Here is a 26700-nt window from a genome sequence, read left to right as displayed (position 1 = left end):
ATTAAAGACCTAAATGTAAGGCCAGAAACTATCAAACTTAGAGGAAAACATAGGCAGAACACTCTATGACATAAACCACAGTAAGATCCTTTTTGACCCACCTCCTAGAGAAAGGGAAATAAAAACAAAAATAAACAAATGGGACCTAATGAAACTTCAAAGCTTTTGCACAGCAAAGGAAACCATAAACAAGACCAAAAGACAGCCCTCACAATGGGGGAAAATATTTGCAAACGAAGCAACTGACAGACAAAGGATTCATCTCCAAAATTTACAAGCAGCTCATGCAGCTCAATAACAAAAAAAAAAAACCAACCCAATCCAAAAATGGGCAGAAGACCTAAATAGACATTTCTCCAAAGAAGATGATATACAGATGATTGCCAACAAACACATGAAAGAATGCTCAACATCGTTCATCATTAGAGAAGTGCAAAGTGCAAATCAAAATTACAGTGAGATATCATCACACTGGTCAGAATGGCCATCAAAAAATCTAGAAACAGTAAATGCTGGAGAGGGTATGGAGAAAAGGCAACACTCTGGCACTGCTGGTGGGAATGTAAATTGATACAGCCACTACGGAGAACAGTATGGAGGGTTCTTAAAAAACTAAGAATTACCATATGACACAGCAATCTCACTACTGGGCATATACCCTGAGAAAACCATAATTCAAAAAGAGTCATGTACCACAATGTTCATTGCAGCTCTATTTACAATAGCCAGGACATGGAAGCAACCTAAGTGTCCATCATCAGATGAATGGATAAAGAAGATGTGGCACATATATACAGTGAAATATTAGCCATAAAAAGAAACGAAATTGAGTTATTTGTAGTGAGGTGGATGGACCTAGAGTCTCATACAGAGTGAAGTAAGTCAGAAAGAGAAAAACAAATACCATATGCTAACACATATATATGGAATCGAAGAAAAAAAGGTCATGAAGACCCTAGGGGTAAGACGGGAATAAAGACACAGACCTACTAGAGAATGGACTTGAGGATATGGGGAGGGGGAAGGGTAAACTGGGACAAAGTGAGAGAGTGACATGGACATAAATACACCACCAAACGTAAGGTAGGTAGCTAGTGGGAAGCAGCCGCATAGCACAGGGAGATCAGCTCGGTGCTTTGTGACCACCTGGAGGGGTGGGATAGGGAGGGTGGGAGGGAGGGAGACCCAAGAGGGAAGAGAGATGGGAACGTATGTATAACTGATTCACTTTTTGTTATAAAGCAGAAACTAACACCCCATTGTAAAGCAATTATACTCCAATAAAGATGTTAAAAAAAAAAAACTGACAAAAAAAAACCTTAGGACATCAGGTTTTCCAAATTGCTAATTTAATCTCTGAAAAGCTAAACAAAGGAGAAACACTGGTGCTTTATAAAAATGAAATTATAACATTTTGAAACAAATGTTACAGGTCTATAAATATTCAGTATATAGAATAACCCCTAGTCATTTGCATGTACTTTCTCAAAGCATATTTCTGTACATATACACAATGTATACAGTGGTTAATGATCTTGTCTTTTAGGAAATGTTCTTAATAAGTAAACCAGAAAACTTCAGGTGTGATTTTCACTAGCATCAGTGAGGCCACCTCAGTAGAAATCTGAAGCAGGTCCCTGACCCATAGAGAACATCAGTGTTAGGAAAGATACTTGTCATAAAGCAAAATGACACCTGTGAAGAAATGACTTGGTAATTGGAAAACAAATTTTTGAAAAATAACTAAGTGATTTTTATGGTCAGTTACACACTATGATCTGATCATCAAAAACTCAAAACTTAGGGACTTCTCTGGTGGCGCAGTGGTTGAGAGTCCGCCTGCCGATGCAGGGGACACGGGTTCGTGCCCCAGTCTGGGAGGATCCCACATGCCGCAGAGCGGCTGGGCCCGTGAGCCATGGCTGCTGAGCCTGCGCGTCCGGAGCCTGTGCTCCGCGACGGGAGAGGCCACAACAGTGAGAGGCCCGCGTACCGCAAAAACAAAACAAAACAAAACCTCAAAACAATATTCTTATCTGAGCACAGTGAAAGAAAAATACATACATGGTAACCAATTATTTTTTAAAACTCCCAACTGGGATTTCTTTGCCAGAGGAAGAAAGTAATTTGCATATTGCAAGAGCAGACGTATGCCCACCTCAGAGAGGCCCAGCACACTGATGTGTGTCTACACCATTTCCATGACAGAACCTTCCTGACTTCCCAGGAGAGCCCTATTGAGCAGCCCTGGTCACTCCTGATTTTAAGGGTATAGATTTCAGCATAGTACTTAGATGAAGAATTGGTGTGTAAAAAAGGCAATTTAAGTACGGCTTATTTCCCTTACCAGCGTTTTCACAATGAAATTCCTTTAGGCCAGCAAGTTCTTGTGATTTATTCCTACCTATTCCAGTTTCATGCGGAGCATCAGAGCTGCCACTAGCCCACCCAGCTCCCAACAAGACACGGCACCAGCAGGCAACAGCTTGGGCTTCAGTCCCCTCCCTGCCCGTGGCTGGGGTGCCAGCTCACCCCACAGCCCTCCGTCCCAGGCAGACCTGGCTGCTCAGTCACCTGTCTGCAACGTTGTGTAATCTTCTGAAGCCTCGCGTATGCAAGGTTTTCTGTATAATTTCAGGGGAGTTCATGGATGACTTCTGGCTAAGAATTCCTGCTAGATAGTGAAATTCAGCTGTATTTATCAGAAACCCCAGGGATACCGTGGTTATGAGGCAATGACGTCAGTTCAGAAAACGGAAAGGGCAGTCTGGTTATTATTATTCCTCACCTTGAAACAACATAGGTAGACTTCTTTCCATTCTTTTAGAGCTAAAGTGCCGTAAGACACCACCTCACAGACCTGGCGTTTTCCCTTGCCTTGATTCATTCAGTTGAGAACAAGGACATCTGAGCGCCTGTGAGAGGGCTGGCCTCCCAGATACAGGAACCTCTACACGTGCTGATGCTGAGTAGATGCTCTTAGTTTTGAAGCTCTTCAGAGCTAGCTATGAGGACTGAAGGAAAGGAAGAACTGCAGGCTGTCCAGCTTCTCTCCACACAGACTCCATTCCTGTCCAGTACAAAGCTAAGACAGAGTGGAAGGTTGCAGCGGGTGCTCGAAAATGCATGAGTCGTCAAGGAAGGGCTAAGAGCTTACACCTTATTTTCTAGGCTTTTCTCATACTAAACCTAATCTCAGAGTTCTGGCTTCAAAGTTGTTTGATTCAAAGCCAAGGCTGTGACACTCCTTGCCTTCCTGCTATGAGCCGCATTCCTCTGAGCTCCATCCCACAGCTGAGCTGATCTCATACGCTCACACTGGACAGTGGTCCCACTTACGTGTCAGTGGTTACAAAGGCAGAGACTACGCTGCAGAGAAGATAATTTGTCTAGCATCTCAGAAGTCATTTAAAGGATAAGAAATACCTCCATTAACAATGTATCCATTTAAAACAGACACATACCAAAGATGACAAGAAGTAAGAAGTGACCACTGGGGGGTTTTCTCCCAATTGCTTGAAACCATTTATAGATTTAAAACGAGCACCCTTTCAACTCTCTACCAGAATGCCTGTATGAGAAACGTGGACTCTTCTAGCTGTTCTGCTGGGGAGAAAGGAGTCTCCACCCATCCTGGACAAGAAAAGAAAGACGAGTCTCGCCTGTGCAGCTCACAGGCCAAGGGGGAGTAGGGGTGGGCAGGGGCCTCCAGGTCATGCTCTGAGGTCTCATCCACAGCACCTGGGGGGATGAGGGTCTAAAACTCACAAATGAGCTGTTCCCTGCTGTGCTGGAGGCCAAGTTGCAGACTCCCGGCAGCACAGAGGTTCTGGCTGCCTGTGTGTAAGGCTTGGTGGTCGCCTCAAGCTGAGAAATCCTCTAGTGCCAGTTCAAGGAAGCCATGCACAACCACCTGCTAGGGGTGGTAATGGCCAAACCCTTGGACTGCCTTTGTGACCGACGTGGGGCTGAGCCTTCCCCCTGGCTTGCTTCAGGGAAGGAAATCGGCTTCCAGCACGTTCTGCACCTACCTGAAGCCCTCAGTTCAGCCCCAACCCTTGAAACTTGGCAGTATCCGTACAGACAAAGTAAGTGCGCAGTTCGCCTTTGCCTTTGACGTTAATCAGTCCGCGGCATTCACAAGAGTAACCGAGTCCCTGGAGGATGGCACACGTCTCTTCAGTAACCTGAAAAGGAAAAGAAACCTGTGTCTTCAGAAGCAGAAAGAAAATCTGCTGTGGGAGGGATGAAGAGAAATCGGCCGACGGGGTCTGGTTTCCCTCAAGAATTCTGTGGCTAGAATCCCACAGCTGACTGATGCCCAGGCTCCCTCACCTCCGGGAAGTTCTTTCCCCCTTGGGCACAGGTTTCCCCAGGTGAGCTTTTACCTGGATTTTCCCAAGTTCTCCAGTGCTCTCCATTCGACTGGCAACATTGACCGTGTTTCCCCAGATGTCGTACTGAGGTTTTCGTGCCCCAATCACTCCAGCAATCACGGGCCCATGGTTTATGCCTAAAGAACATGTTTGCAGTTAGCAGATCATAGAGGCAAAGCCTCAGGCTTATAAGGCCACAGAATCCACCCGACAACCACAGAAAGCGTTGACAGAACAACTGCAATGAAGGTTGGAAGGGTGCTTCCTGAGTCTGACAGGAGGTGGTACTTGGGATGGGAGGAGAGCGCTCCCTGGGCAGTTCTTTTCCAGACTGTGCTGGATGTGAAACCTGAGTCCACTGTTAACACTTCTTGTATCTACTAATCTCTTGAACAGTAAATGGGCTTTGAGCACGGACCCTGTTAGCTAACAGTGACTACTTAGGTTAATGATTTTGCTTTGTTCTCAATGTATTCAAGGTCACCTCTTTACAGCCAGGGATTTGGGCTTTCCAGTCCCCGTAGTGATACATTCCTGTTTACTTAAAACTTGCCAGGGTAACTTCATAAATAGTAGGCAAAGAATTCTTATTACCCAGTCACTGGGGTTTTAAGATCAGAAAGGGATTTCTAAAACTTTTCATAGCAGACGGCAGCATACACCGGACTGAGAGTGGATCTGCCAGGAGGCGGGAGCTGCACAGCCCCACCCGGAGCTCAGGCCCAGCCCGCCTTCCCAGGACCTCACCAACTCGGAGGCGGAAGGAGTTGAAGGAGTGCCGGTTGATGCCATCCAACTTGCTCATCAGGGCGGTGCTGAACTCCACCATGATGCCGATGTGGGCATGCTGCCGCTCCAGGTCCTGCAGGACAGAGCACTCCGTGGGGCCAGGCCCAATCACACCCCGTCTTCCTGCCTCCACCGGCTGTCAGACGGACGCTCCAGAACACCCTGACCTGCTGAGCGCTGTGTGCCAGCCTGGGCATGAAACCCATGGGGGACCACTGATGGGCAGAGGTGTACCGAGGCTCCTCCACAGAGGGTCTAGGACCTGCTCCCCCACCTAAGCCCCCCTCCTGGTGAGGGGCCGCCTGCCCCAACCCCTCCACCAAAAGGCTCCCTCAGGCTGAGCCATGAGCTCCTCTGCCCTTCCCTCAAAGGAGGGGGCACAGAGAGGTGTCGGTCTGGGGCTGTCTTGAATTTCCCCGCATCTGGGGCTGGGACATGAGACCACCAGATTGCCTGGGTACCTGGTTCTCGTGCCCTGAGGGGATGCTGAGCCCTGCAGCTGCCATGTACGTGCTGCCGATGGTCTTGATCTTCTCCACACCACTGAACTTGGGCTTTAACAGCAGCTATAAGACGAAAGGAAGCAGGCCATACAACACAGCTGCAGCCCAGGCCTGTCCCAGGTTCTGAGAAGGGTGTAGGATTCTCTCCCACCACCACTCCTAATGCAAACATTTCTCATGCGGGGCCCTTCCCACCTGAGTTCACACCTCCGCACAGGTGGGGACACAGCCTCTGGGTTCTCTCCCTGCTGCTCCCTCGGCTCTGTTCCCTGACATTCCCTGTCTCTTCCATTCTCATCTGGTCTCATTCCTGCGAAGGAGCAAACACCCCGCCCAACAGTATCTACACAGGAATGTCGATTATTTGCAGCTAAGAGTTAAGCCCAAACTGAGCGACTTCCTTTGAAACAGGTTGCTAGCATGGGCTTAGCGGGAAATCAGACTGTTCTACAACCTAAACCTAAGCAAGCTGCCCCTCACAGAGAAGATAAATTACATTGTGACAAAACAAGCAAACGTGTAGGTACGTTTTATAATTTGTGTACCATGTGTTCTCCCCAAGGGCGCCGCAGCACACGTGTTCAGTGGGCGCAGGGTGCCCCCGGCCCCACCCTGCCCTCTCCAGGCTGTGTGGAGGGAGGTCTTACCTCATCAAAGTCAGCTATGATCTCGTTCAACAGGCGCAGGCATTCCAGCCCTTCCTTGTTGACGTCGCACTCCGTGTAGAATACTTTGAAGTCCGGCACGGATGCAAACATGACACACACGCAGTCATAGGACTGATGGTACCAGTCCTGGATTGGGGGTGGGTAGAAACATGACCCTGTGGCCACCAGACCTCGTTGGGGCAGGTGGCGGGGGGAAGCAGACGGGAGGCAATTCCTTGCGCTCCAGGAGCAGATGCTGGCTGAACATGGGCCTCGAGTGGGGGCCGTTACAAAATAGGAGATTCCGAATCAATGTGTCGGGGAGGGTCAGACTCAGGTTGGTTTGGGGCTCCTTCAAGTACCCTGGGTCTGTACAGCTGGGCTTGAGAACCCGTGGGTAGCAGAAGGTGACAGAAGGCCTGGGATCCATGCCCACTGGGCCCGAGTTTCCAAAGATAAAAAAACTCTCTGCTACACAGAATTGGTAAAAATGCATGTTTTCATCAACAGATGGTCCAGATTGCAAATACCTGGACATCTGATCCTTGCAACCGTCCTGCCAGCCGAGTACTATCAGCCCCATTTTATAGATGTGAAAATCAAGGCCCAGGGCAGTGAGAGATCTTGTCCACAATCACACCTGAACCCTAGTCTCCGATCCAAAGCCTGTGTTCTTACAGCTAACACCACACACGGTCTCCTGGGCGCATCAGTGAGGCCTAGAGCCATGGAAACCAAGTGCAGAAAGCACCTTGTAGCTATAGCACGTCCCTCCACGGGACTGCATCTGTACCCAGTCTCCCTGTCCTAGTGACCGAGCCCCCTCTCACCCACACCTCATTTAACTTGTCACCAATGAAGTGGGCGGCCACATGGGCTGGCAGGACATTCTCTAGAAGAAGGCGGTTCACATTCTCCATGGTTTCAAACTCCTCGTGTTCCTTCTTGAACTTCTTCTTCCACAGACAGTCCAAGCGGCAGTAATAGTCAATCTGCAGACAGAAGGGAACATCGGTGTCCCGGCAGCAGTGAGCGAGGGCAGAGCGCACTCGTAACCCTGGGGGCTACGGAGCCGGCCCATCAGCACTGCAGCCTGTGCCCCTGGCAAACGTCCCCAACTCAACAGCCACTCCCCAGTCAGCCAAGTGACCCACAGGATTAAATGTCACTCGTGTCCTGATGGGAGGTAAGGACACTTGCCCAGGACCCCGACCCAGGGGACCGGAGGTCCCCAAAAGACTGCAGTCCTGTGTGCTGCTCCAAATCTGAGGCAGCCCCAGCCCCACCCCCGGCCTCTCCAGAAAGAGGTACAAGCAGCCAGGTAGAGCTAGGGACGCAGAGGGCGCCTCCTGGGCCGTACCTGTCTGGAGAGCATGATGAGGGTGGTGTAAAACAGGACCAGGTAGAAATTGATCATTGTCTTCAGATCCCATGAACAGGACGGGGAGCTGCCGGATATGAGGGGAAAGGCAGGCGTCACTGCCACTTCCGTCCAAAGCCCCCCACATTCAGGGGATGGCACGAGGCCCAGACGCAGGGCCAGCCCACGGGAAAGTGAACAAGATGGGAGATCGTTGCCCTTGGAGCTCACATTCTCGGGGTTGGCAAACAGGACGCTTCAAGTTGTAAAGAAAAGGGGGACGTACAGTTGACAGGGAGGTGACATCTGAGCTCACACCTGGGTCTCAAGGGATATTCATGGCGAAGTCTGAAGGAAAGCACTCTAGGCAGGCAGGGGAGCGGCCACAGGCCTTGCAGGTCGGCAGAAGCAATGTGCAGGTGCAAGCCAGATCCACGGGAGCACACCTAGTTCTGGGTCCCCAGGCTCCGGCCTTTTAGTTCAAGGGGAGCCAGGCCCCCGCTCCTCAATCCACTTGAGGCCCAGAGCCCCCCGAACCACGCACACGCCAGCCCCTCGCATCAGTCTGGGAAGAGACCAGAGCCAACTGCCCTCTCCAGAGCTCTGGAGACCCAGGACATGGCGCAAAGCAGGGGACTGGGCTACAGCTGAAGCCTCCGCCTCCCGCCCCCAGGCTGGCCTAGAGACAGGGTCACCCAGGTGGCCTCCTGGGACCAGGGACACCCCCTGCAAATGAGTCACACTCAGCTCTGAGTGCTGCAGACCCAGGGCCTGAGCCTATCACTTCCCCTTCTGTAAAGCGGAAACCATGCCACCTGCCAGTCCAGCCCACAAGGTGTCCGGTCCAGAGGGGACTGTGAATGCAAAAGCACCTTAGTTTGAAATGACACTAAGACAAGACAAAAAGTGCTACGATGGGCCACAGTCGAGACAGGCAGTGGGCAAGGGGTCCCGGCAGTGTGGGGTCTGAGGCCCACCTGAGGGTGCCATTGGTCTTGGTGAGGTTGCCCAGGCTGTAGCCACAGCAGTCCCACTGCCAGCACGGGGAGATGTTGAAGAGCACCAGGTAGGCCACCAAGGCCACTGTCAACAGCACGACCTTCAGCTCCAGGCTCATCCGCAGGAAGACAGAGCAGGCGATGAAGGCCAGGATGCAGCTGCAGGTGTAATACTGGGGAGACGGGGACGTCGGTCACCCCACCATCTCCCGTCACCAAGAGGCACCTCCCGGATCAGAGGTCACCCAAGGGGGGGACACCTTTAGCCACAGAGGAATCCACGAAGATCCAGTGTGTCTTCAGCATCACTCTCCTGCCTCACTGACCTCCCTTAACAAAGAGCAGGCAACGGAATCTAAAACTTTCTATATTATGTTGTTTTTAACTATATTTTTACTTCCACTTATGGCAAGTGAACTCAAGGAAAAAGAAACGCAGTAAATAAAAATGCACGTGCTGGGGAGGCTGTGACAAGGTCCAGGCAGCGATCTGAGTTCTGCCATGAGCCGGTGCCCCCCAAAGTGCATCTCTGCCCATGTTACTCTCCCGCTCAAGAGCACGCTGTGGCTCCCTACTGCCCCAGAATAAAGACCAAGCTCTTCGCCCTGGCACTCATGCTCCACTGGAGCTGGATCTAGCCTACCTCTGGCTTCATCTCCCAGTCCTCCCCCACCCCCTCCCCGTGACACGACCACCTGAAACCTACTGTGCCCACTACCTGCCTTGGCTTTTTTTTCGCTGTCCCCTCTTCCAACCCCCGTCCCATAACCTCTGTGCCCTTTAGAGACCAGCTCAAATTCACCACCACCCCCCTCAAGTCCCTCGTCCTGTGCGGGAGGGTGCTTCAGGCACAGCTTCTGGTGTCAGCCCACCTGGGCCCAGTCCTGGCTCCGCCGCCTATGAGGCAAATCCGTCGGCCTCCCCGTGACCACTCCCCCATCCATGAAGCGGAGATCATGACGAGCGTGGTCAGGAGACAACCACCAGCGCAGGGCGCTCCCACCCTCTCGCCTTGGACCCAGGCGCCAGCACCTGGACCCCTTAGCCCCACCCAGCCCTGCTCTGTCGCCTCGCCTGGGAGGGGGGGGACTCGGCTCTTCCATGCCCATGGGCTCCAGTGCTCAGTGTGTCCTGAGCACGCAGGGACAGTCCGAGTGAGGGCACCAGGAGCCCCGAGGGACACACTCACCGGGAGGAGCTTGCACAGGGTCCTCTCCCAGCTGCTCACGGCCCCCGGGCCCGTCTCGTTCCCACCGGGCAGCCCTGGGGCCGGGAAAGGCATCAGCGGCTACGGAAAAGACAGGTCCCTGTGAGGGGTGGTCCAGGGGCTCCAGGGTCTGCCCCGGCTGAGCGGGGCTGGGGACCTGGAGCGGGCAGAGGGCAGGGCCGGGGACTCCGAGAGCGCCATGGGCATCTCCTGCCAGGCCCGGCTCTAAGCCTGGCCGGAGCCTCTGTGCCCCCGACGTCCCACCACAGCTGGCGGCTTCACTGCGGGAAGAGGGAGCCCAAGGAAGGCACAGGGACGCCACCCCAGCGCCTGACTCGGGGCGGGGGCAGAAGCTGGGAGCAGCATTTTCAGTGAGCCCCCTTCTCCGCAGGTGACGCTGAGGGAGGTGGTCACAGAGTCCCTAGTGCAGAGGACACGGAGATGGGAGAGACTCTGGCTCTAAATGTCGGAGCGGGGGAGGACCGGGTGGGACAAGTGCTGTCTGAGCCCAAAGCACACGAGCCCGGCCCGAGAAGCAGGGCCCAGGCGTCCCCTCCAGCTTGTACCCAGGGCTGCTCATCCCCGGTGAGGAGACTGGGTCTCAGAGAGGCTGAGACAGGACCTCCTCAGGGGCAGGAAAGAAAGACCGGGACGTCAGGACGTCAGGACGCCGTGGTGGCCCTGTGGGGTCGGCCACGTGAACACTCTGGGGGCCCCCAAGTCCTCATGTGACAAACACAGGGTGAGGAGCTCAGAGCCGCCACGGGAACCTCACAGGGCTCTGGATACAGTCACACCAGATGGGCTTTTAGGCAACAGGATTATAGGATTCTAGAATCCGGAGGTCCCCAGGGTCAAAGACTGCTCCCTCCTCCCCGGAAGCGTACACGGCCTGAGGGGTCTTTGCCAGGCCTGCCGTCCCCGCCGCAGAACCCACCAGGTTGACGATAGCGACGGCGAGCAAGCTGCCGATGGTCAGGACGGCCAGGGACACCCGCAGCAGGGGCTGCGTCTCCACCCTCTCGGAGATGGCTCGGAGCGCGCCCCGGGCTGGGCAGCACCTCTGCGGAATCACAGTGTCATCACCCAGCACCCACACCCGAGGTGGAGGGAGAGCCCGCAGGAGGCCTGGCCCGGGGGCCCACAGCCCAAAGGCCCAGCAGAGCGAGAGCTTCTGAGAGCTCTGCTGGGCAGTCAGGGGTGCTGTGCCCGCCCGGCCCAGAGCTCAGGACACGTGTGGTGCATAGACAGAAGGGACAGCCCCACCCTTGGGGCTGGGGACAGCCACAGCCGCTCGCGGACTACTAGCACACAGGACGGAGAGCCCTGGGAGAAGCCTCCAGACCGTGCTCCAGGCCGGAGGGGCAGGGGTCACGGGGCCGGGGCTCGCACCACCACAGCCCCGACACCTGGTGGGCCCGGCCTGCCCGCCGCCCAGTCAGGGGCCTCCCCACTCACCAAGAGCTCACGGGCAAAGCACAAGCCTAGTACCAGCCCGAGCACGCAGGCTACCAGCCCAAAGGACACACCCAGAGCCGCCATCCTGGAGAGGAAGGGAAAACCTAAGTTCTGGGGGACCCCCTGCCCGGGACCAAGCCACCGGCATGCTCCCCACCCCCAGCACCTCAGTTCACCTTCTCCCCCCTCCCAAACGGCTACTCTGCACTCAAGCCAAAGGGGCACACTGCACACCGTGGTCCAGCTGCCCCACGAACAACACACAAGGCCTGGCCGAGACACGAGGACCAAGGTCAACATCACGCCCCACTTTCCGGGCCAAGTATACAAGAAATAACTGGTTATACAGCCTTCAGACTCTTGCCCGGCACACAAGCACCATCGAAAAGCGTTCCCTATTTCGTCTTTATTAAGCACATCCTGAACCACGATCCTAGTGGATCCTTTGGCCTAACTACCCTTCCAGAAGCCTCCAACTGGCTGACCTTCCTACCTCCCTGTGACCTCAGCCCCCTGTCCCCGCCCCCAGCAACAGAGCCCTTTCGCAGAAGCGTGAATCTCAGCGGTTCCTGTGTACTGGCCACACACCCTGGATAAGGCATTAAGCCCCCCGGGCCTCAATTTCCCACACCTAAGAGGGAGGTGGTAGCAGCTACGGTTTTAGGAGTCTGCCCTTCTAGGACTCCAAACACCTAAGGCAACAGTCTCAAAACACTGAAATGCCTGAAGGGCCACACAGAAAACAGGTGACTTTGAAGGCGAGAGGCATCTGGGAGTGGGGAGGCCTGCGGCTTGAGCGTGCAAGCATGTTCAACTAACGCTAAAACTAAACGTTGGCAACTCCAGGTATGGGGGCCACGGTGCCAGGTCCAGTTTCTGGGGCTCTGACGCCTAAAGGTACTAACTCTAACAGCCAGCCCCTTCCTGCGGGTCTTCTGGTGGGATGTGCAAGGTCACCACCCCTCCTAGCCTGACCCCAGTGTACCTGACCATCCGGCCCACCCCCCACTGACCTGGGCATCAGCAGGGCATGGACGAGCAGGATACAGATGAACACAAGGCTGGCACAAGCGAAGTAGTAGCGGGCCCGCGGGATGGGTGCCAGGCGGTACTGCGGGCGACAGAGACTGTGAGGGGTGGCCGGGCGGCTGAGGCCCTGCCCGCGGGGCAGGCTACTTGCTCTGACCCCTCCTGGGCTCCACCCTGGCTCGAGTTAATCATCTCTAAGAAAAGCCTTACACCCCCTCCCTGACTTCCTCCCCTCCTTGACTGTTACATCATCACCGAACAAACAATTTTCATCTGTTACCATTCTGCAGTCTCTCTTTTATATTTAGAGGTGATACCTTCCCCTCCCCCACCCCGCCCAGGTCTCTGACTTCATTTCCAAGGTCCCTGTAAAGCCCGTAGCCCAAGTCCGTGGGCGAGAACCAAATGGGAGCTCTGGGGCTGCTGCGACTGGGGCTAGTGGGGGTTCTGTTCTCACCCCAAACCGAGGAGCACGGCCAGGCCTGAGCCCCAAGCCGTCGGGCGGGGGGCCTGTGCTGCCCGCCCCGCCACACCCAGCACCATCTCAAGATCTCAGCCCACAGGGCTCCTGCCGCAGATGAGCAAACCGAGGCTCAGGGAGCCCGGCAGCCTGTCCAGGTCTCACAGCCAGCAGGTGACCCGCCAGGCGGCTCTCCTGGTGACCACACCTGCCTCCAGACCCCAAGCTCCCCACACAGGGAGCCCCCAACTCAGGGAGACCCCCAGTCCTGGAGGCTGAAGCAGCAGAGAGGTCCCAGCACCAGAGAGCCATGGGCTGGGTCACTCTCTCAGGCCACACCTGAGGCCAAGACGCCCCAAACCTTGGGGTCCATGACATGGGTACCATCGCCCACCTTGGCCTGCAGGTGAGGGCAGAATGACACACGCGTGCCTTGGACGTTGCCAGAACCAGCAGACCCTCGAAAAATAAGTGAACGGTCACTAGTGGGACACAAGCATGGTGTTACGGCAGCCAGAAGGGGGAACCGGTCAGGCCCCGTCAAACTGATACTGAGTTTGGGGGGCTTTTTCCTAAAACGTGCAGAGCCAAAGGTGCACGCTGGCCCCTATCAGCACTGGCTGAGGTTTGGCATTTGAAGGGAGCAAAGTCTCCCAAACCCAAGTCGGGGAAGCACTAACGGGGGTGTCAGGTGCAGGGGCGAGGCCAATAAGAAGAGAACCCAAACAGGCTGCACTGAGCCCCGTCCTCACCCCAGTGGCAGCTGGAGCGACTCCCCAGCGCCCTCCCTGAGCAGACCTTCTGGGGGTGTTGGCTGCCCTGTGGCCAGCACCCGCCCCCCACCCCAGGCCTTGTTGCCCCTGTTCCTGGGGCTGCTCAGAGGTCCTCACCTCTCGCTCGAAGCCCTTCTCCAGGAAGATGGGCCCAAAGGTGTAGAAGTCATCAGACCTGGAGCAGCAGGGTCTGTGGGGTGGAGACACAGGCAGTGAGAAGTGGCGCCTGGAGGAGTCGGGGGGAGGGCGTGGGGGGCCACCCTCAGGAGGCAGCACCACGGACACAGCCACGGGGCATGAGGCACAAGGCGAGCACAGGTCTCGGAGCCTCACCTCGTGGAGCTGAGGCCCTCGATGGCTGACAGCATCTCATCATCATATGAGTCATCCTCTGACCGCCCCTTGGGGGACGCACTTCTGGAATCAGACACCCGCAACGGCATCAGCCCAGGAACCTACATCTACTTGCCCAGAGGCAGGGGTGTGGACGAGATGACTCACCCAAGTGGGGTTCCCAGGTGCCTGCAGGAGGTCCCAGAGCCTCGTGCAGGATGGAGGAGGGACAGGCGGGTCCCATTGAGGCCCAGAGAGGACAAGCGAAGGCCCAGCATCACCCAGCCAGAAGCAAAGGGCAGACCCCCCAGGCCCCGGTCCAAGGTCTCTTCCGCTAAACCCCAGGGTTCCATCACACCAACCCCACTGACCCCACTACAGGGTGGGTATACAACAGCCACTCGATCATTGTGAAGTTTTGGTTCCTAAAAACACTCTGACCCAAGCCATGGCGAAACCCATAGTCAGGGCTGGGCCTTGTGGAGCTGCCCTCCTGGACAGAGGCTGGTCAGGGCAGCCTGCCTGGAGGAGGTGACTGGGGCAGGACTTGGCCAGGGAGGCAGGAGACAGGGCACAAACCTGTCAGGGGTCCGGTGGCGCCGTAGGGGAATGGCCTGGAAGGGAAGGGAGGGGGAGACGGTTATTCTCCAGGACCAGGGGCCCTGATGCGCCTCACCGGTCTGGGTCTATCATCTCTGGCACTCTCGGATGCAAGGACTGTCCAAGCTGCAGGCACCCAGAGCTGAAACTGAACCTGGTCTGGAGAACCAGGAGGCCAGGGACATCCCCCGCCACCCTGGAGCATTCTCCAAATGCCTTCACTTCCCCAAGGGCCCCAGGAGGGAGCGAGGGAGGGCAGAGCCTGGAACCATCCTGCAGGTGCGGAAAGTGAGGCTTGGCCGGAAGGACACCCTTAGTGGAAGGACACCCGTAGCATGTGCTCTCCTGCCCCTGCCCGCGGCCCCTGCTCCCAGCTCTCTGGGAGGAGAGGTCCTACCTTGGGCCTCCGCCCGTGGGGCACAGGGGTCTCGCTGCTGCTCACGTTCTCGCGTTGGTTGAGGTGCGCGAAGGGCCGCGCCGCCCCCCAGGACTCGAGGTAGCGGGTCATGCGCACGGAGGCCCGCATCTTCAGGGTCGCGTCCCCCTTGGACTTGGTGAGGTGTAGGCTGGGCGGGGGCGGCTGCTGGCTCTGCGGGCAGACGCAGACACGGCCTGTCCCACCCCTCCCCTCTCAGCACGGGAACGGCCCGCCCCCATCCCGCTCCCCCAGAAGCGCGACGCTGTCCAGAACGCTGGCCCATCTGGCCAAAAGGGAAAACGGCAAAACAGCTGCTGGGTCTGCAGCCCCTCGGGGACTGGCGGGAAGCCCAGTGGTCTCCCTGGCCGGGCACCGGGGAGGCCCCAGCTCGGGGCCCTGTCCCTGCCGCAGGCACAACTGTGCACAGCCCCTCAGGCCCTTCTCTGCCTCCCCAGGGCAAGAGGTGGGGTCAGGCCCCAAGCCCGAAGGCTCCACTTGGCCCCTGAAGCTCCCTGGGTCTGAAGGCCCATCGGCCCCTCCCGGTGGACGCACCCCAGGGAGATGGCACCCAGGGAAGAAGCCACAGGCATCCTGCCCTGCCCACCCACATGTGGCAGCACACATCGTTCGTGTGGGAGCAGCCAGGAGGAAGGGGAATGCTGGCCAACCCAGGGCTGCTCCCCATGGGGCAGCATTCCAGGGAGTTCCACTCGTACAGCCCCCAAACCACAGCATGGGTCCAGTATCTGCCACAAGCCTGCCGCGGCCATGCCAGGGACACGGTGGCTTAGCCAGGCCCTGAAGGAGGGGCCCAGCCCTGCTGCCCTCTGCCCCAACCCCCCGCCAAGAACAACAACCTGCCTGGGACCATCCTCAGCTGGCGAGGCCGGACAGGACTGGAAAAGGGGGAGGGAAGAGAAAGACCCCCGAGGCCACCAGGGACAAGCTCGGGCCATCTCGAGGCCTGTTGAGTCCCTCTCATCCCCTCACAGCCCTGCCCTGCAGGAGTCCCAGTCTCTGGCGGCTCCCACGAACACCCACACAGACCAACACCTACTGCCACAAACACTCGTTAAGCCACAGGCAGCAGCTTTCCTGGAAACTTCTTGCCTCCTCCTAGGACAGAAACATTCTTAAACTCTGAGCCATGTCTGTCTGCCAGGCCAGAGGGAATGGCATAGAATTCAGTCCTTGTGAAGAGAGTCCCGGGGTCCTGAGAGCGAGCTGCGCCTTGTGCTGAGTGACCTGCCCTGGGGGTCTGGGGAGGTTACATTTCTCTGCCTCCCCCTCCACCGTCAGCAACTCTTGCCTACACGGCAGCCAGCTCTTCAAGTTCAAGGTCACTGCCACTTCTCTCTTAGGGCAGGGAAGCCAGACACTGTCCCTAAAAATTAAACGGGTCCTGGTGATCCATCAGTTCTGAGCAAAAACGCATCTGTTGAGAAGCAGGGCCCAGGGAGGGCACCTGCAACCTGCACCGGCCACGGGCCCCCTACCAGCCACCTCTGGACACTCATCCCTTGGGGCACCTCACACACACGTAAGCCTACAGAAGCCAGAGCTGGGAAAGGACCTCCCCACCACGCCTCGGCACGGTGTGCGCAGCACAGTCGTGAGAAGAGATGAGGGCGGTCTCTGTGCGCAGAAGGCAAGGTCTCCAAGTTACGTCGCTGGTGAAGCAAAGTTCACACTGGTGGAGGCGCTACCGCCAGCTCAGCAAAGAGGCCAGAGGAGTCTTTCCCCCTCTACTTAGATGCGCACAGACACCTCTCACCACACGGGTCCCCGTCAGGGGGGACGTGCCAGCGGCGAACAGGAATGCACGAGAAACTTTCTATAGCACACCCTTCATGCTTTTTGAATTTTCAACTATGGGAATGAATAAAATTAAACAAAGATGGGGGAAGGTAGCGTTGCCAGATAAGACAGGGTGCCCAGTAAACCCTGCATGAGACACTCGTACTAAAGCCTTCTCCCTTGTTCATCTGGAACACGAGTCTGACTGGGCGCCCGCAGTCATACCTGCTGATCCGGCAGCCCTGCGGGGTGGGTTACAGGACTACGCCTGCCACCACCTCGGGGTCAAGGGCTCTGCTTCACTCGTTCACAAGCTATCTGGGGCCTTGCTCTGTACCAGGCGTTGTCCTAGGACCGGGGGTTGAAGCCTGGAGAAGAGGGACCCCCACCCCGAGCCTGCCCCTGTGGAACTCACACTGACAATAAACAGTAAAAAGGATAAACAGCAGCATTTGGGACAGAGGGCTCTGGGCGGAGGGGGCAGCAGTGACAAGGGCTCTGCAGTGGAAAGAGCCTTGGGGGGGGTAGGGGGTGGTGGTCCGAGGAGTGGGCGGGGCCCAGAGCTGCAGGGACAGGGCGAGGGGCTGGGTGGTTTCCACGATAGTGGGCTGGGAGCAGCCCCAAGGTACCAGAAGGGGTTCCCCCAATGCTCGCTCAGCATGGCTGACCCACCTAGGGCGCACTGGGAATGTCGGCAGGATGAAGCCCGAGGGTGTCGGGGGAGGCTCACAGGCGGGCCCGCGTATGCCCCAGAGACCGGCAGGCGGGCCAGCCCCGAGGACGGCAAAGGCCAGAGTGAGACGGAGCTGGAAGGAGCCAGCCACTGCCGACATTCTTGAGCAAGCCCCAAGGATGATTCACCGAGGGCCCAGACGAGCTGGCCTCCCACGGGCGGGAGCGAAAGGCCCCTGCCGGCGCAGGCCCGGGGCCCACGGCCCAGAAGCAGGCTCACAGCCTTCCCCACCACGGGGTCCTGAAGGGAGTGGGGCCAACCGAGAACCTAGAGGCGCCGGCCGGGCGGGCGCACGCGGCGGGTCAGAGCCCAGGACACACAGGGGCTCCCGCCTATTGGCCCCCTGGCCGTTCCTTGCTTCCCTGACTCCCATCCAAAGCGTGTTTTTAAAACGTGTCTTCTGAAAATCTGGACGATTAGTGACAACCTCATGGAAAATAAACTAACAGTGACTATTGTTTCTAGAACGTGTATGATGCACCCAGTTGACGGGGAGGGCTTCACTCAGATTAGCTTTTTCTCCTCTTGAGGTAGGGGCCGTTGTTATCCCCGTTTCATAGAACAGAACACTGAGGCCCAGAGAAGCTGTCCCTTGGGGCCTAGACCATGCCTAGTAACGGGGCACTGCCTCCTACCCCGGGCGGGCCCCACCTCTCCCTCCACGGGGGCCATGCCCCGGGCGTGGGCCCTGCTCCCAAGCACAGCCCCAGCGCCGCCCCCCAGCCTGCCGCAGCTGAGCCTCGTACCCGGGGGTCTATGACCAGGTAGGTGCGGATGTTCATCTCCTTCAGGTAGGGGTCCCGCTGCTGCCCGTGCCCGTCCTCCACCTCATACGCCTTGTCCAGGTGGTTCAGCGTCGCCTCTGTGATGTGCACCCGGCTGGGGGAGACGAGAGTCAGACAGCAGCAGGGCCCAGCGAGGGCAGACACCCACGCGGGGGTGCACAGCAGGCAGGGCTGAGCAGGCCGGAGCCCGGGCGGGCTCCCCCACCTTCAGGTCGCTGATTCCCTCTCTGACCCCATGCTGATACCCCACCACCGCAGCCCAGAGTCAGCCCCAGACCTCTGACCCCACCGCCATCCAGCTGAGCCTCACCCAGGGACTCCAGCTGCCTCCATCCTGTTGGCCAGGGACACGTCATGGGACCACACATCATACTGCCACTTGCGCAGCCCGATGACACCGCACAGCACGTTCCCCGAGTGTATGCCCACACGCATGCTGATGTCCACGCCTGTGGCCTCCCGCACCTGCCTGGGGCAGAGGCCCGTCAGCCCACCCCAGCCAGGGCTGCTGGCAGGCCCTGAACCCTAGGACAGGCTCAAGGTCCCTGGTAGGGGGTGTGGCACGGGGTGGGGGCAGAGCAAGGGTGCGGGGAGCGTATGGGAACAGGGCAGGCCCAGCTCACAGAAGAGAACGTTCTCAGCCTGAGGGGGCTGCCTCCTTGCAAGGGGATGAGCCCCCCATGTCTAGGAGTGTGCAAATGGATGTGGCCGCCCCAAGCTCAAAGGCTGTTAAAAGGAGGAGGAATTCCAACTGTCACTGGTCACGGTGGCTCCTGCTGGAGGCCCTAACATACAATCATTGGGTGTTACCCCTGCCTGGCAGCCCCAGCTGGAGTCTGCAGAGGGATCCAGACACTGCCCCAAACCCAGCAGAAAGAAGGAACATGGGGCCAGCCCTGGGGGGCCTTACACACCCCCATCTCTGGGAACTGGGAGTACTGGGGGTTGCCAGCACCACTTAGTACAAGGAGCCCCAACTTCAGAGTGCCCTGGGGCACAAGGCACCCCCAACACGAGCAGGCCTCCGGGTCCCTTTGATAAGTGCGTGAGGGCCTGGGCAGCAGCCGGTGCCACGTGTCCGCCAACGGGCTCGGGACGGACCGAGCCTGCCAGGGTCAAAGCCAGTGGGAGCGGAGGGCCCGCACAACCTCCACATGCTCCAGGTAGGGAAGGAAGCCCCAGGGCTGTGGCACCAGCCCGAGGTCACACAGCCGGTGACGCAGAGCCAGCCTGTGACCTGGACCGACTCCCTGACGGGGTTTTTTTCTGGTGAGACTTCAGGAGGACAAGCCGGAGCTGGGTTTGCGCGGAAGCTGTGCGCTGCCCGGCAGCCCAGGCGCGCCCGGCTCTGCCCCGAACGCTGGGCCGTTTGGCCAAGCCCGCCTGGCCCTCCGCCACCCGCTTGACCACCACAGACCACGGCTGCTCGGGGCTCCAGAGAGCCTTGTGGGGAGCTGGGATGTTGGTGGCAAGGAGCCGCAGGAGGCTGAGGGCTAGTCCCCCAACTCTAGGGTCTTCACAGGGGGAACAGGAAGGAGACGGAGGCCTGGAGTCCAACGCTGCGTCTGCCAGCTCCCCTGCTGCTGCAAAGGCTCAGCCTCCGGAGAAACGGAGCCCAGCTGCCCCTCCTCATGGCCCTCAGCTCTGAGCTTCTGAGACTCTCTGGAACTCGGAGTCCCAGTGGGCCCAGAGGGAGGGATGCAAACACACTGCTGAGTGGTCCAGGTAAGCCTCCTGCGCCCCTGGAGCCTCAGTTTCCTCATATGCAAAGCAGAGACAATGCATTCCCCAGCATGCCTTGGGGAGCAGAAGGGGCCCGCCGGGGGAACAGGCCCCAGTGCCCTAGGCTTGTGCGTGGTACCTACTTAATGGCCTCACACATGTCCAGCCCCATCTTCACACAGTTGCGGGCGTGGCTGGGCAGGGACACGGGCAAGCCTGACACGCAGTAGTAGCAGTCGCCCAGGATCTTGATCCGCATGCATTCATTGGCCTGCAGGGCAAGGGGAGGCCTGGTCAGCAGACGGCCCAGGGGCCATGGAGCAGGCATGCTGGCCACCTCCCCACACCCTCCAGAGTCAACCAGGCTCTCTTCTGGCCAGGGGCTTTCTCCTGGGGCACCAGCCACCAGCAGCTGCCTCTGGGCCCGGCAAAAGGACGGGGAACACGGGGGGTCTGCAGGAGGAACCCCAAGCAGGTGTCAGGGATAAAAGCAAGTGTTACCAAGGGCGGCCACCTGAGGGTCTCTAGGGAGGCGCTACCTTTGTTTCATTCATCTATGCAATGTTTGAGCATCTACGGAGTGCCCTGCTCTGCCCCAGACACTGGGACACAGCTGTGAGCAAAACAGAAAACAATCCCTGCAGCCAGTGGCACAGCTGGACACTAAGCTACATAAATAAAATCTGTAGACACCCATGATAAGTGCTATGGAGAAAAATGAGGAATGGGAAGGAAGAGGAAGTTCCCAGGAGGCCAGGAAAGGCCACCCAGTGAAGGTAACATTCGAGCAAAGTCCTAAAGGAACTGAGGGAGCAAGCCATGCCAGTATCTGGAGGAAGAGCGTCCGGGCAGACGGAAGCAGCATGTGCAAAGGCCCTGAGGCCAGAAGGGTGTTTGAGACATAGCACAGCAGTCAGTGTGGGTGGAGGGGAGAGAGTAGGAGGGATGAGAACAGAGAGGCAGCAGGTGCCATAAGCTATGGGGTCAGCAGGTGTCAAGGTAACCCAAGAGATGACTCTGCTGCTAGGGATACAGGGTTTGGGGAGTGGGGGAAGAACAGAGATGAAAGATGGGAGTGGGGAGAGAGGGTGGGGTCACGTAAAAAAAATGCCCCTGGAGGGGAAGGGGAGGCCCAGGTAGGCTGTCTGAGGTTCCATCTGAGGTGGTGCTGCAGCTACTTGACCCTCCATAAGCCCTTAGCAAAGGTGGCCATACATATCAAGGCCTTGAGGGTGGGGTTTAAGGGAACAGGAAGAAGCTGCCTACTGGGCTCCAGTGAAGCCTTGCCCCAGCTCCCTCCTGCCTTTTCCCAGAGGGCTGGCCCCTAGAACCAGGGTACCCTCTGTCTCCAGATCCAGTGCCCACTCCCTGGCATGCCCACCAGGCCTGTGGGTGACCACCCAGCGCCAATGACCAGGCCAGGCCCCATCCCTCCCTCGAGGTCCCCTACCCGCCAGGCCTTTGTGAGCAGTCCCCTTCCTAAGCCCTCCTCCAATGACCCATCTGAGTGTGTGCCAGCTGCTTCCCGGTGTGCTCCGTCTGGCACATGCTGAGTTCTGAATGGCCTAACGGAGGTTGGGGAGGACAGTGCTTTCCTAGAAAGCAGCAGAAGCTTGGCGAGGGCTGGGACACCCAGGCACAGGCTCAGGGCACCATTGCCCTTATCTTATCTCCTCCAGAGCCAGGCGCAGGGTAACAGTCTGGATCCAGCCCCGCTGTCAGGGATTTACAGGAGGCCACGTTCCCCAGGCTGCTCTTCCCCGCGCCTCTGAGACTTACAAACTGGAGGAGTTGTGTGAGTGTGTTGGGACAGAGAACGCCTGAGCCCAGACGCAATGCAGACACCTCTGAGAGGAGGCCCTGGCTCTCACCAGGAGGTTACAGTTCTGGAATCTGATTGCTGATAGGAGAAAAGGCTGGGACCAGCTCTGCCTGCTGTGTCTGCCCAGGGACTGGACACTCTGGCCTGAAGACTGGCACCTGCCATAGCCTCCCTCTTCTCATCTATAAAATGAGGCTGCCTCCTGGGCCTGCCATGGAGAGCGGGCTGTGTCCAAAAGGGCAAGGGCAGGTCCTTGGCTTTGTGGCAAGGGAAGAGCCAGCTGTGGCTTTGCGTAGTGAGGATGGAGCCTGGGCCCACATAAGGCCCAACCTCTAGGAACCTACACCAGAGAAATCATGAAGGAAGGAAGCTCCTAAAGGAAGGCTCCCGGCTAAACAGACCCTCAGAGTCACACAGTCCACAGTACCCAGAGGGGACAGCTCTCCAGAGCACCCCTGGCCAGTGGTGTCCAACTGTAATTTGGTTACCTCCTGTGACGGGAAGCTCATCTCCTGAGGTGGAGCCTGCTCCTGGTGAGGTAGTCCCTCCCAAGATTGGGTGCGAGGCCAGAACTTGTTCCCATCAAGTTCTAAACCATCGATTCTCTGCACATGGAGTCACCCGGGAGGCTCTGAAAAACTCTCATGGGTGCGGGCATGGGTACTGGGGTTTTACTTAAGCTTTTCATGTGATTCAAACACGCAGCCAGGACGGAGAGCCACTGCCCTAAATCTTACACTTGGGTCTCTACTCAGTGGCTACCACTTCCAGGAAGCCTTCCTGACCACCTGAGGCTGGGCTAAATAAGCACCCCCAAGTCCTGCCCCCTGTACCCCTCTTCCAACCACATAGCACGTAGCCCGGGAGCAACTTGAGGGCAGCCCAGGGCTGCTACTCGGCAGGTCCCCGGACCAGGTGGTAAATTAATGAATAACTGAGGCTCCTCCCCAGCCCCCTACACACACCCCTGGAGCTGGGTGTTGCTTGTGAAGACAAAACAGTGAGATCTCAGCTCAGCCCTCTTTGGTCTCCAGACCAGACTCCTGCCTTGGCTGAACCCTGGAGGCTCTCCTTGCCCAATGCCCTCCCTGCTTGGCACCTGCTATGCTCCCCAGGGTCCTGAGGTCAAATCCCACTCCTCAACTCAGCCCTCAAGTCCTTGAATGTCTGACCCTTTGACCATGCTCCCCGCCAACACACTCTGTCCCACTCACACTGAGCCACTTTCATTGCATGGACACACAGAGCTTTCTTCCTTCTCTAGGTTTTTGCATATGCTGTTCCCTCTGCCCATAACACTGTTCCCTTTCCTCTTCAGTTTCTTTTTAGGTTTCTCAAACTTTAATGTGCAGACTATTCGCCCTGCAATCTTGTCAAGAGACAGATGCTGGGTGAGGCCTGGCATTCCACAGTCCTCCCATGCTCCCGGGTGAAGCTGAGGCTGAGGCTGCTGACCTTGCGTAGTGAGGATGGAGCCGTCTCCTCCTCCAGGCAGCCTTCCGGAGTGCCCCTCTAAGCTCGTGAAGCCCAGTGCATTCCCCAGTGTGCACTGACAGTCTCCCCAGAGGCCTCACACTCTGCGGGACAGGATCCTGGCTCAACCTCCACTTTGACGACGGGGCACTTGAAAGCTTTGCTGACTGAATGCTAAAATGCGGCCCAGGCCTCCCCACACCCATCTCAGCACAGCGCTGGACACAGGACATGCTGTGGATGCGGTGGGAAGGGCTCCTGACTTTACCATCAGCGGAGGGGAGGCAGCACAGGTCAGTGGGCTCACCTTGGCGATCTGGTCGAACTTTCCGAAGAGCTCGTTCAGCACCACCACCAGCTCTTTTGGGGAGCAGTCGCTGGCCAGCTGCGTGAAGCCCACGATGTCAGCATAGAGGATGCTGGGGGTAGGGGGGGCCAGCAGGAGGGTCAGGGCCAAGAGCCCCGCACCCAATCACCCCTGCGAGCCCCCTGCCGCCAGGGGTGGGAGAGAAACCCCCACCATAAGGAAGGATTAAAGTTCCAGAAGCTTCACATCAAAGAAAATGAAGCAAGCCCCAGTTTGCAGGGGCCCTCCGGAACCCCCAACCCCTTTAGAGCCTCACCGCAGATGACTGAATGGAGCCCTTACAGGTGGATTCTCGGGCACCTGGGAACTTCTCCCCTTCCCTATACCTGGATTTCACCTCTGCGCAGACTTCAGAGCTAAAGCCCTGGTAAGATGTGACTGCACGCTCCCTCCAGCTGAGCTCCACACCCAGCGCTTTCACACATCTAGTCCTCACGCTGCCCTTGTAGGAACCCCTTTCTACAGACGAGCAAACTGAGCCCCGGGGAGGTTAAGACTTGCTGGGAAGCCAGAGCTGCATTTTGCACCAGATCTCCCCGCTCCTGAGTCTACAGGTCTGGACCATCCACAGCCCAGAGGCAGCAGGCCAGTCTCGGGGGTAATGCTGAGCCTGCAGGCAGAGGACCAGGGTGGAGCTCACAGCGCCCACATCTGTGCTTCACTCAGGTCAGCGCCGCTGAGGAAGGTTCTGCAGCCCCTTCAAATCAGTCAAAGATGGTGTCAGGACTGGGGGGTCCCTGGCGGTCACCTGGGTGGGGCTTCATCTCCTTTTGGAGGGCCTGTGCCCCTTTGAGAATCATCTGAAGAGACCCCTTTCTTCCCCACAGTCACATTCGTGCAGAGTTTGACAATTTTAGGGGGCAGTGGATCTCCCCCAATACTAATCTAATCTGCCCCCCCCGGGGGAACAAGTGGGAGCCTGAGGCCCAGGGAGGGGTCTGGATTTACCTCTCCCCAGTCCCCGTGCGGGCTGGGACCTGGGCCTACAGGTAGGAGGGCAGCGGGCCACCTGCCGGGGCCGCCCTGGGAGACACGGTGCATACGGGCCCGGCCAGCCACCCACCTGACGTTCTGGTGCCGCTTGACGTAGAGGCTGTGGAAGTTGTTGTCGGGCAGGTAGCGGCGGTCCCCGCGCTCCTTGAGCCGCTCGATGATGGCCAGCTTCATGCCCATGGAGATGTGGGCAGGCAGCACGGACAGCAGCAGGTTCTCCTGGCACGTGGGGCACAGACAGGGCGGCGTCAGGCCCCGGGTCTCCATCCTCTCTGCCCTCCTGCCCCTCTGCCCACCACGTGCCCCACTGCTGCTGGCCTACACCCTGCTACCAACACGGCAGGCACACACCCTCCCATGTCCCCAGCAGCCCCCGGGGTGACACCAGCACAGGTGTCTGGCCGGGTGCCCCAGGCGCCTCACCGTGCTGTTCAGTGAGCACATCCTCAGAGAAAGGATGCAGGGCGTGGGGCCCGGGGGACAGCCGGGGGGCCGGGCAGGGCCAGGCGGGTCCCCACCTGCTGGCGCTTCTCGATGCGCAGCTTACGGCGGATCTGAATGCACTTCACAGTGTAGGTGAAGAGGTCTCGGGAGGCATCCTGCATCTGGTGCTTGTGGAAGGCGCCCGTGAGGTTCCCGCACAGGAAGACCACAGCGTTGGCCAGCAGCTGCGGGCGGGCCGTGGCGGGCTCAGCATCAGGCCTGGCCCGTGCCCCAGGACACCGACCCCCTTGGTGGGCTGGTGATGGCACCCCCTCCCCGATCCCTGGCCTCCCAACCCACTCGGGCTGCGGCCTCCCTGGGGTGGGCAGGCAGGGAGACAGGTTCAGACTCACTGGTCTCCTAGACTCATTGGTCTCCTAGTAGGTCACTGTGACCCCAGGACCAGGACTCAGGCCTGTCTCAGCATCCGCCAGACATTCCCTGGTGCAGAGGGGCTCAGGCCCCAGAGACCAGAGCAGCCAGCCGCTTCCAGGGCGGCAGGAGCACAGCCCCTCACAGAGCCCAGAGGGAGAGCCAAGGACAGCCACGGAAGGCACAGGGCCAGGCCGGCTGCCCAGAGCTCTGGCCCCCACCTCCCAGACCAGACACCAGGCCTGCTCAGGAGGAAAACACAACTGCACGTCACCACTAACTGTTCGTAATCACTCAACGCAAAGGACACCAGACGCGGCGTCCGACCCTGTGCAGATGGGGCTCTGGGCTGAACGAGCGAAACCTCGGGAACGGGGCCTCACCCAGCAGTAGTGCGCTGGACCCAGGAAGGAGGCCCGAGGGTCAGGGCTCGAGGGAGGGGCTGAGCCTCCGGGGACCCCAAGCCAACAAAGAAAAGGCTGCAGGGCAGGGCACCTGCCGACTTGGACGAAGCCCGGCCTCGAGGCCACCCGTCGGCAAACACCTCTGTCTCCGAGGCCTCCAACTCACCCGCTCCAGCCTTGGCTGCCCTCGGCCCAAACCAAAGCCCCACCCAAGGCCTTAGCCGGCCCCACGCGCCCAGACCCACACGCCCCTCACCTGCAGCCCTACCCGGACGCTGGGCGTCGTGAAGGCCCCCATCAGAGCGCCGAGCACCAGGAGGTGGGAGGTGCTGGAGACGACCCCGGCCACGACGGCACCCCGCGTGCTGAAGGGCAACAGCGTGTACACCACGAAGACCACGAACAGGAAGAAGGGTACCTGCACGCAGAGGCGTCGTGAGCGCGGCCACCACGCCGCCCCCGCCCGGGGCCCAACTGGGGTCACTCCACAGCCCCAGCTTGCGGGGATTGCCCTGGAAGCCTGAACTCTGAGGCTACGCCCCCCTCCCCGCGCCCTCGGCCCTCAGGTCGGCCCCTTCCCCCACCCTGTGTGGCGAGAGGCAGCGACAGACACAGGATAGAAGGAGAAAATGATGCCCAGCCAGCATCATCTCCTACAAGCTGATTTACCATCTGGGGCTGAGGCTGAGCCTCCGCCGCCCTCGTGACCCAGCGAGCTCTTGCCTGGTGCCCACTGCCCACGGCCCTCCCTCCGCAGGAACGGTAACTACTGCCACCCCCAGCAGCCCAGCTCACCGG

General features: G+C 58.3%; 1 protein-coding gene across 13 annotated transcripts in view; it reads right to left on the bottom strand.

Moving 5' to 3' along the window:
* Window positions 1–26700, bottom strand: part of ADCY7 (adenylate cyclase 7) — a 57779-nt gene that overhangs the window by 9344 nt on the left and 21735 nt on the right. For 7 of the 13 annotated variants that reach the window (XM_024747312.1, XM_024747317.1, XM_024747311.1 and 4 more), the window contains 23 exons: window positions 26159–26320; window positions 25162–25311; window positions 24714–24862; window positions 23591–23702; window positions 20132–20259; window positions 18577–18735; window positions 18228–18360; window positions 14931–15122; window positions 14513–14547; window positions 13934–14017; window positions 13718–13790; window positions 12352–12449; window positions 11339–11423; window positions 10818–10943; window positions 9863–9961; window positions 8653–8846; window positions 7676–7763; window positions 7152–7307; window positions 6316–6462; window positions 5627–5731; window positions 5124–5238; window positions 4389–4513; window positions 1973–4187 (listed from right to left, as the gene is read on the bottom strand). In XM_024747312.1, coding sequence (XP_024603080.1) covers window positions 4041–4187; window positions 4389–4513; window positions 5124–5238; window positions 5627–5731; window positions 6316–6462; window positions 7152–7307; window positions 7676–7763; window positions 8653–8846; window positions 9863–9961; window positions 10818–10943; window positions 11339–11423; window positions 12352–12449; window positions 13718–13790; window positions 13934–14017; window positions 14513–14547; window positions 14931–15122; window positions 18228–18360; window positions 18577–18735; window positions 20132–20259; window positions 23591–23702; window positions 24714–24862; window positions 25162–25311; window positions 26159–26320 — 2862 coding nt within the window. In that variant the 3' untranslated portion in view covers window positions 1973–4040. Of the gene's footprint in view, window positions 1–1972; window positions 4188–4388; window positions 4514–5123; window positions 5239–5626; window positions 5732–6315; window positions 6463–7151; window positions 7308–7675; window positions 7764–8652; window positions 8847–9862; window positions 9962–10817; window positions 10944–11338; window positions 11424–12351; window positions 12450–13717; window positions 13791–13933; window positions 14018–14512; window positions 14548–14930; window positions 15123–18227; window positions 18361–18576; window positions 18736–20131; window positions 20260–23590; window positions 23703–24713; window positions 24863–25066; window positions 25312–26158; window positions 26321–26700 lie in introns of those variants that run through there. The other 6 variants (XM_024747320.1, XM_024747319.1, XM_024747318.1 and 3 more) reach the window with 5 other exon arrangements.

Source organism: Neophocaena asiaeorientalis, unplaced genomic scaffold (assembly GCF_003031525.2).
Source record: "Neophocaena asiaeorientalis asiaeorientalis breed wild unplaced genomic scaffold, Neophocaena_asiaeorientalis_V1.1 scaffold438, whole genome shotgun sequence".
In the NCBI taxonomy this organism is placed as follows: domain Eukaryota; kingdom Metazoa; phylum Chordata; class Mammalia; order Artiodactyla; family Phocoenidae; genus Neophocaena; species Neophocaena asiaeorientalis.
Note: the sequence above shows the minus strand (reverse complement) of the source record. Positions and strands in the feature narration are given on the sequence as shown.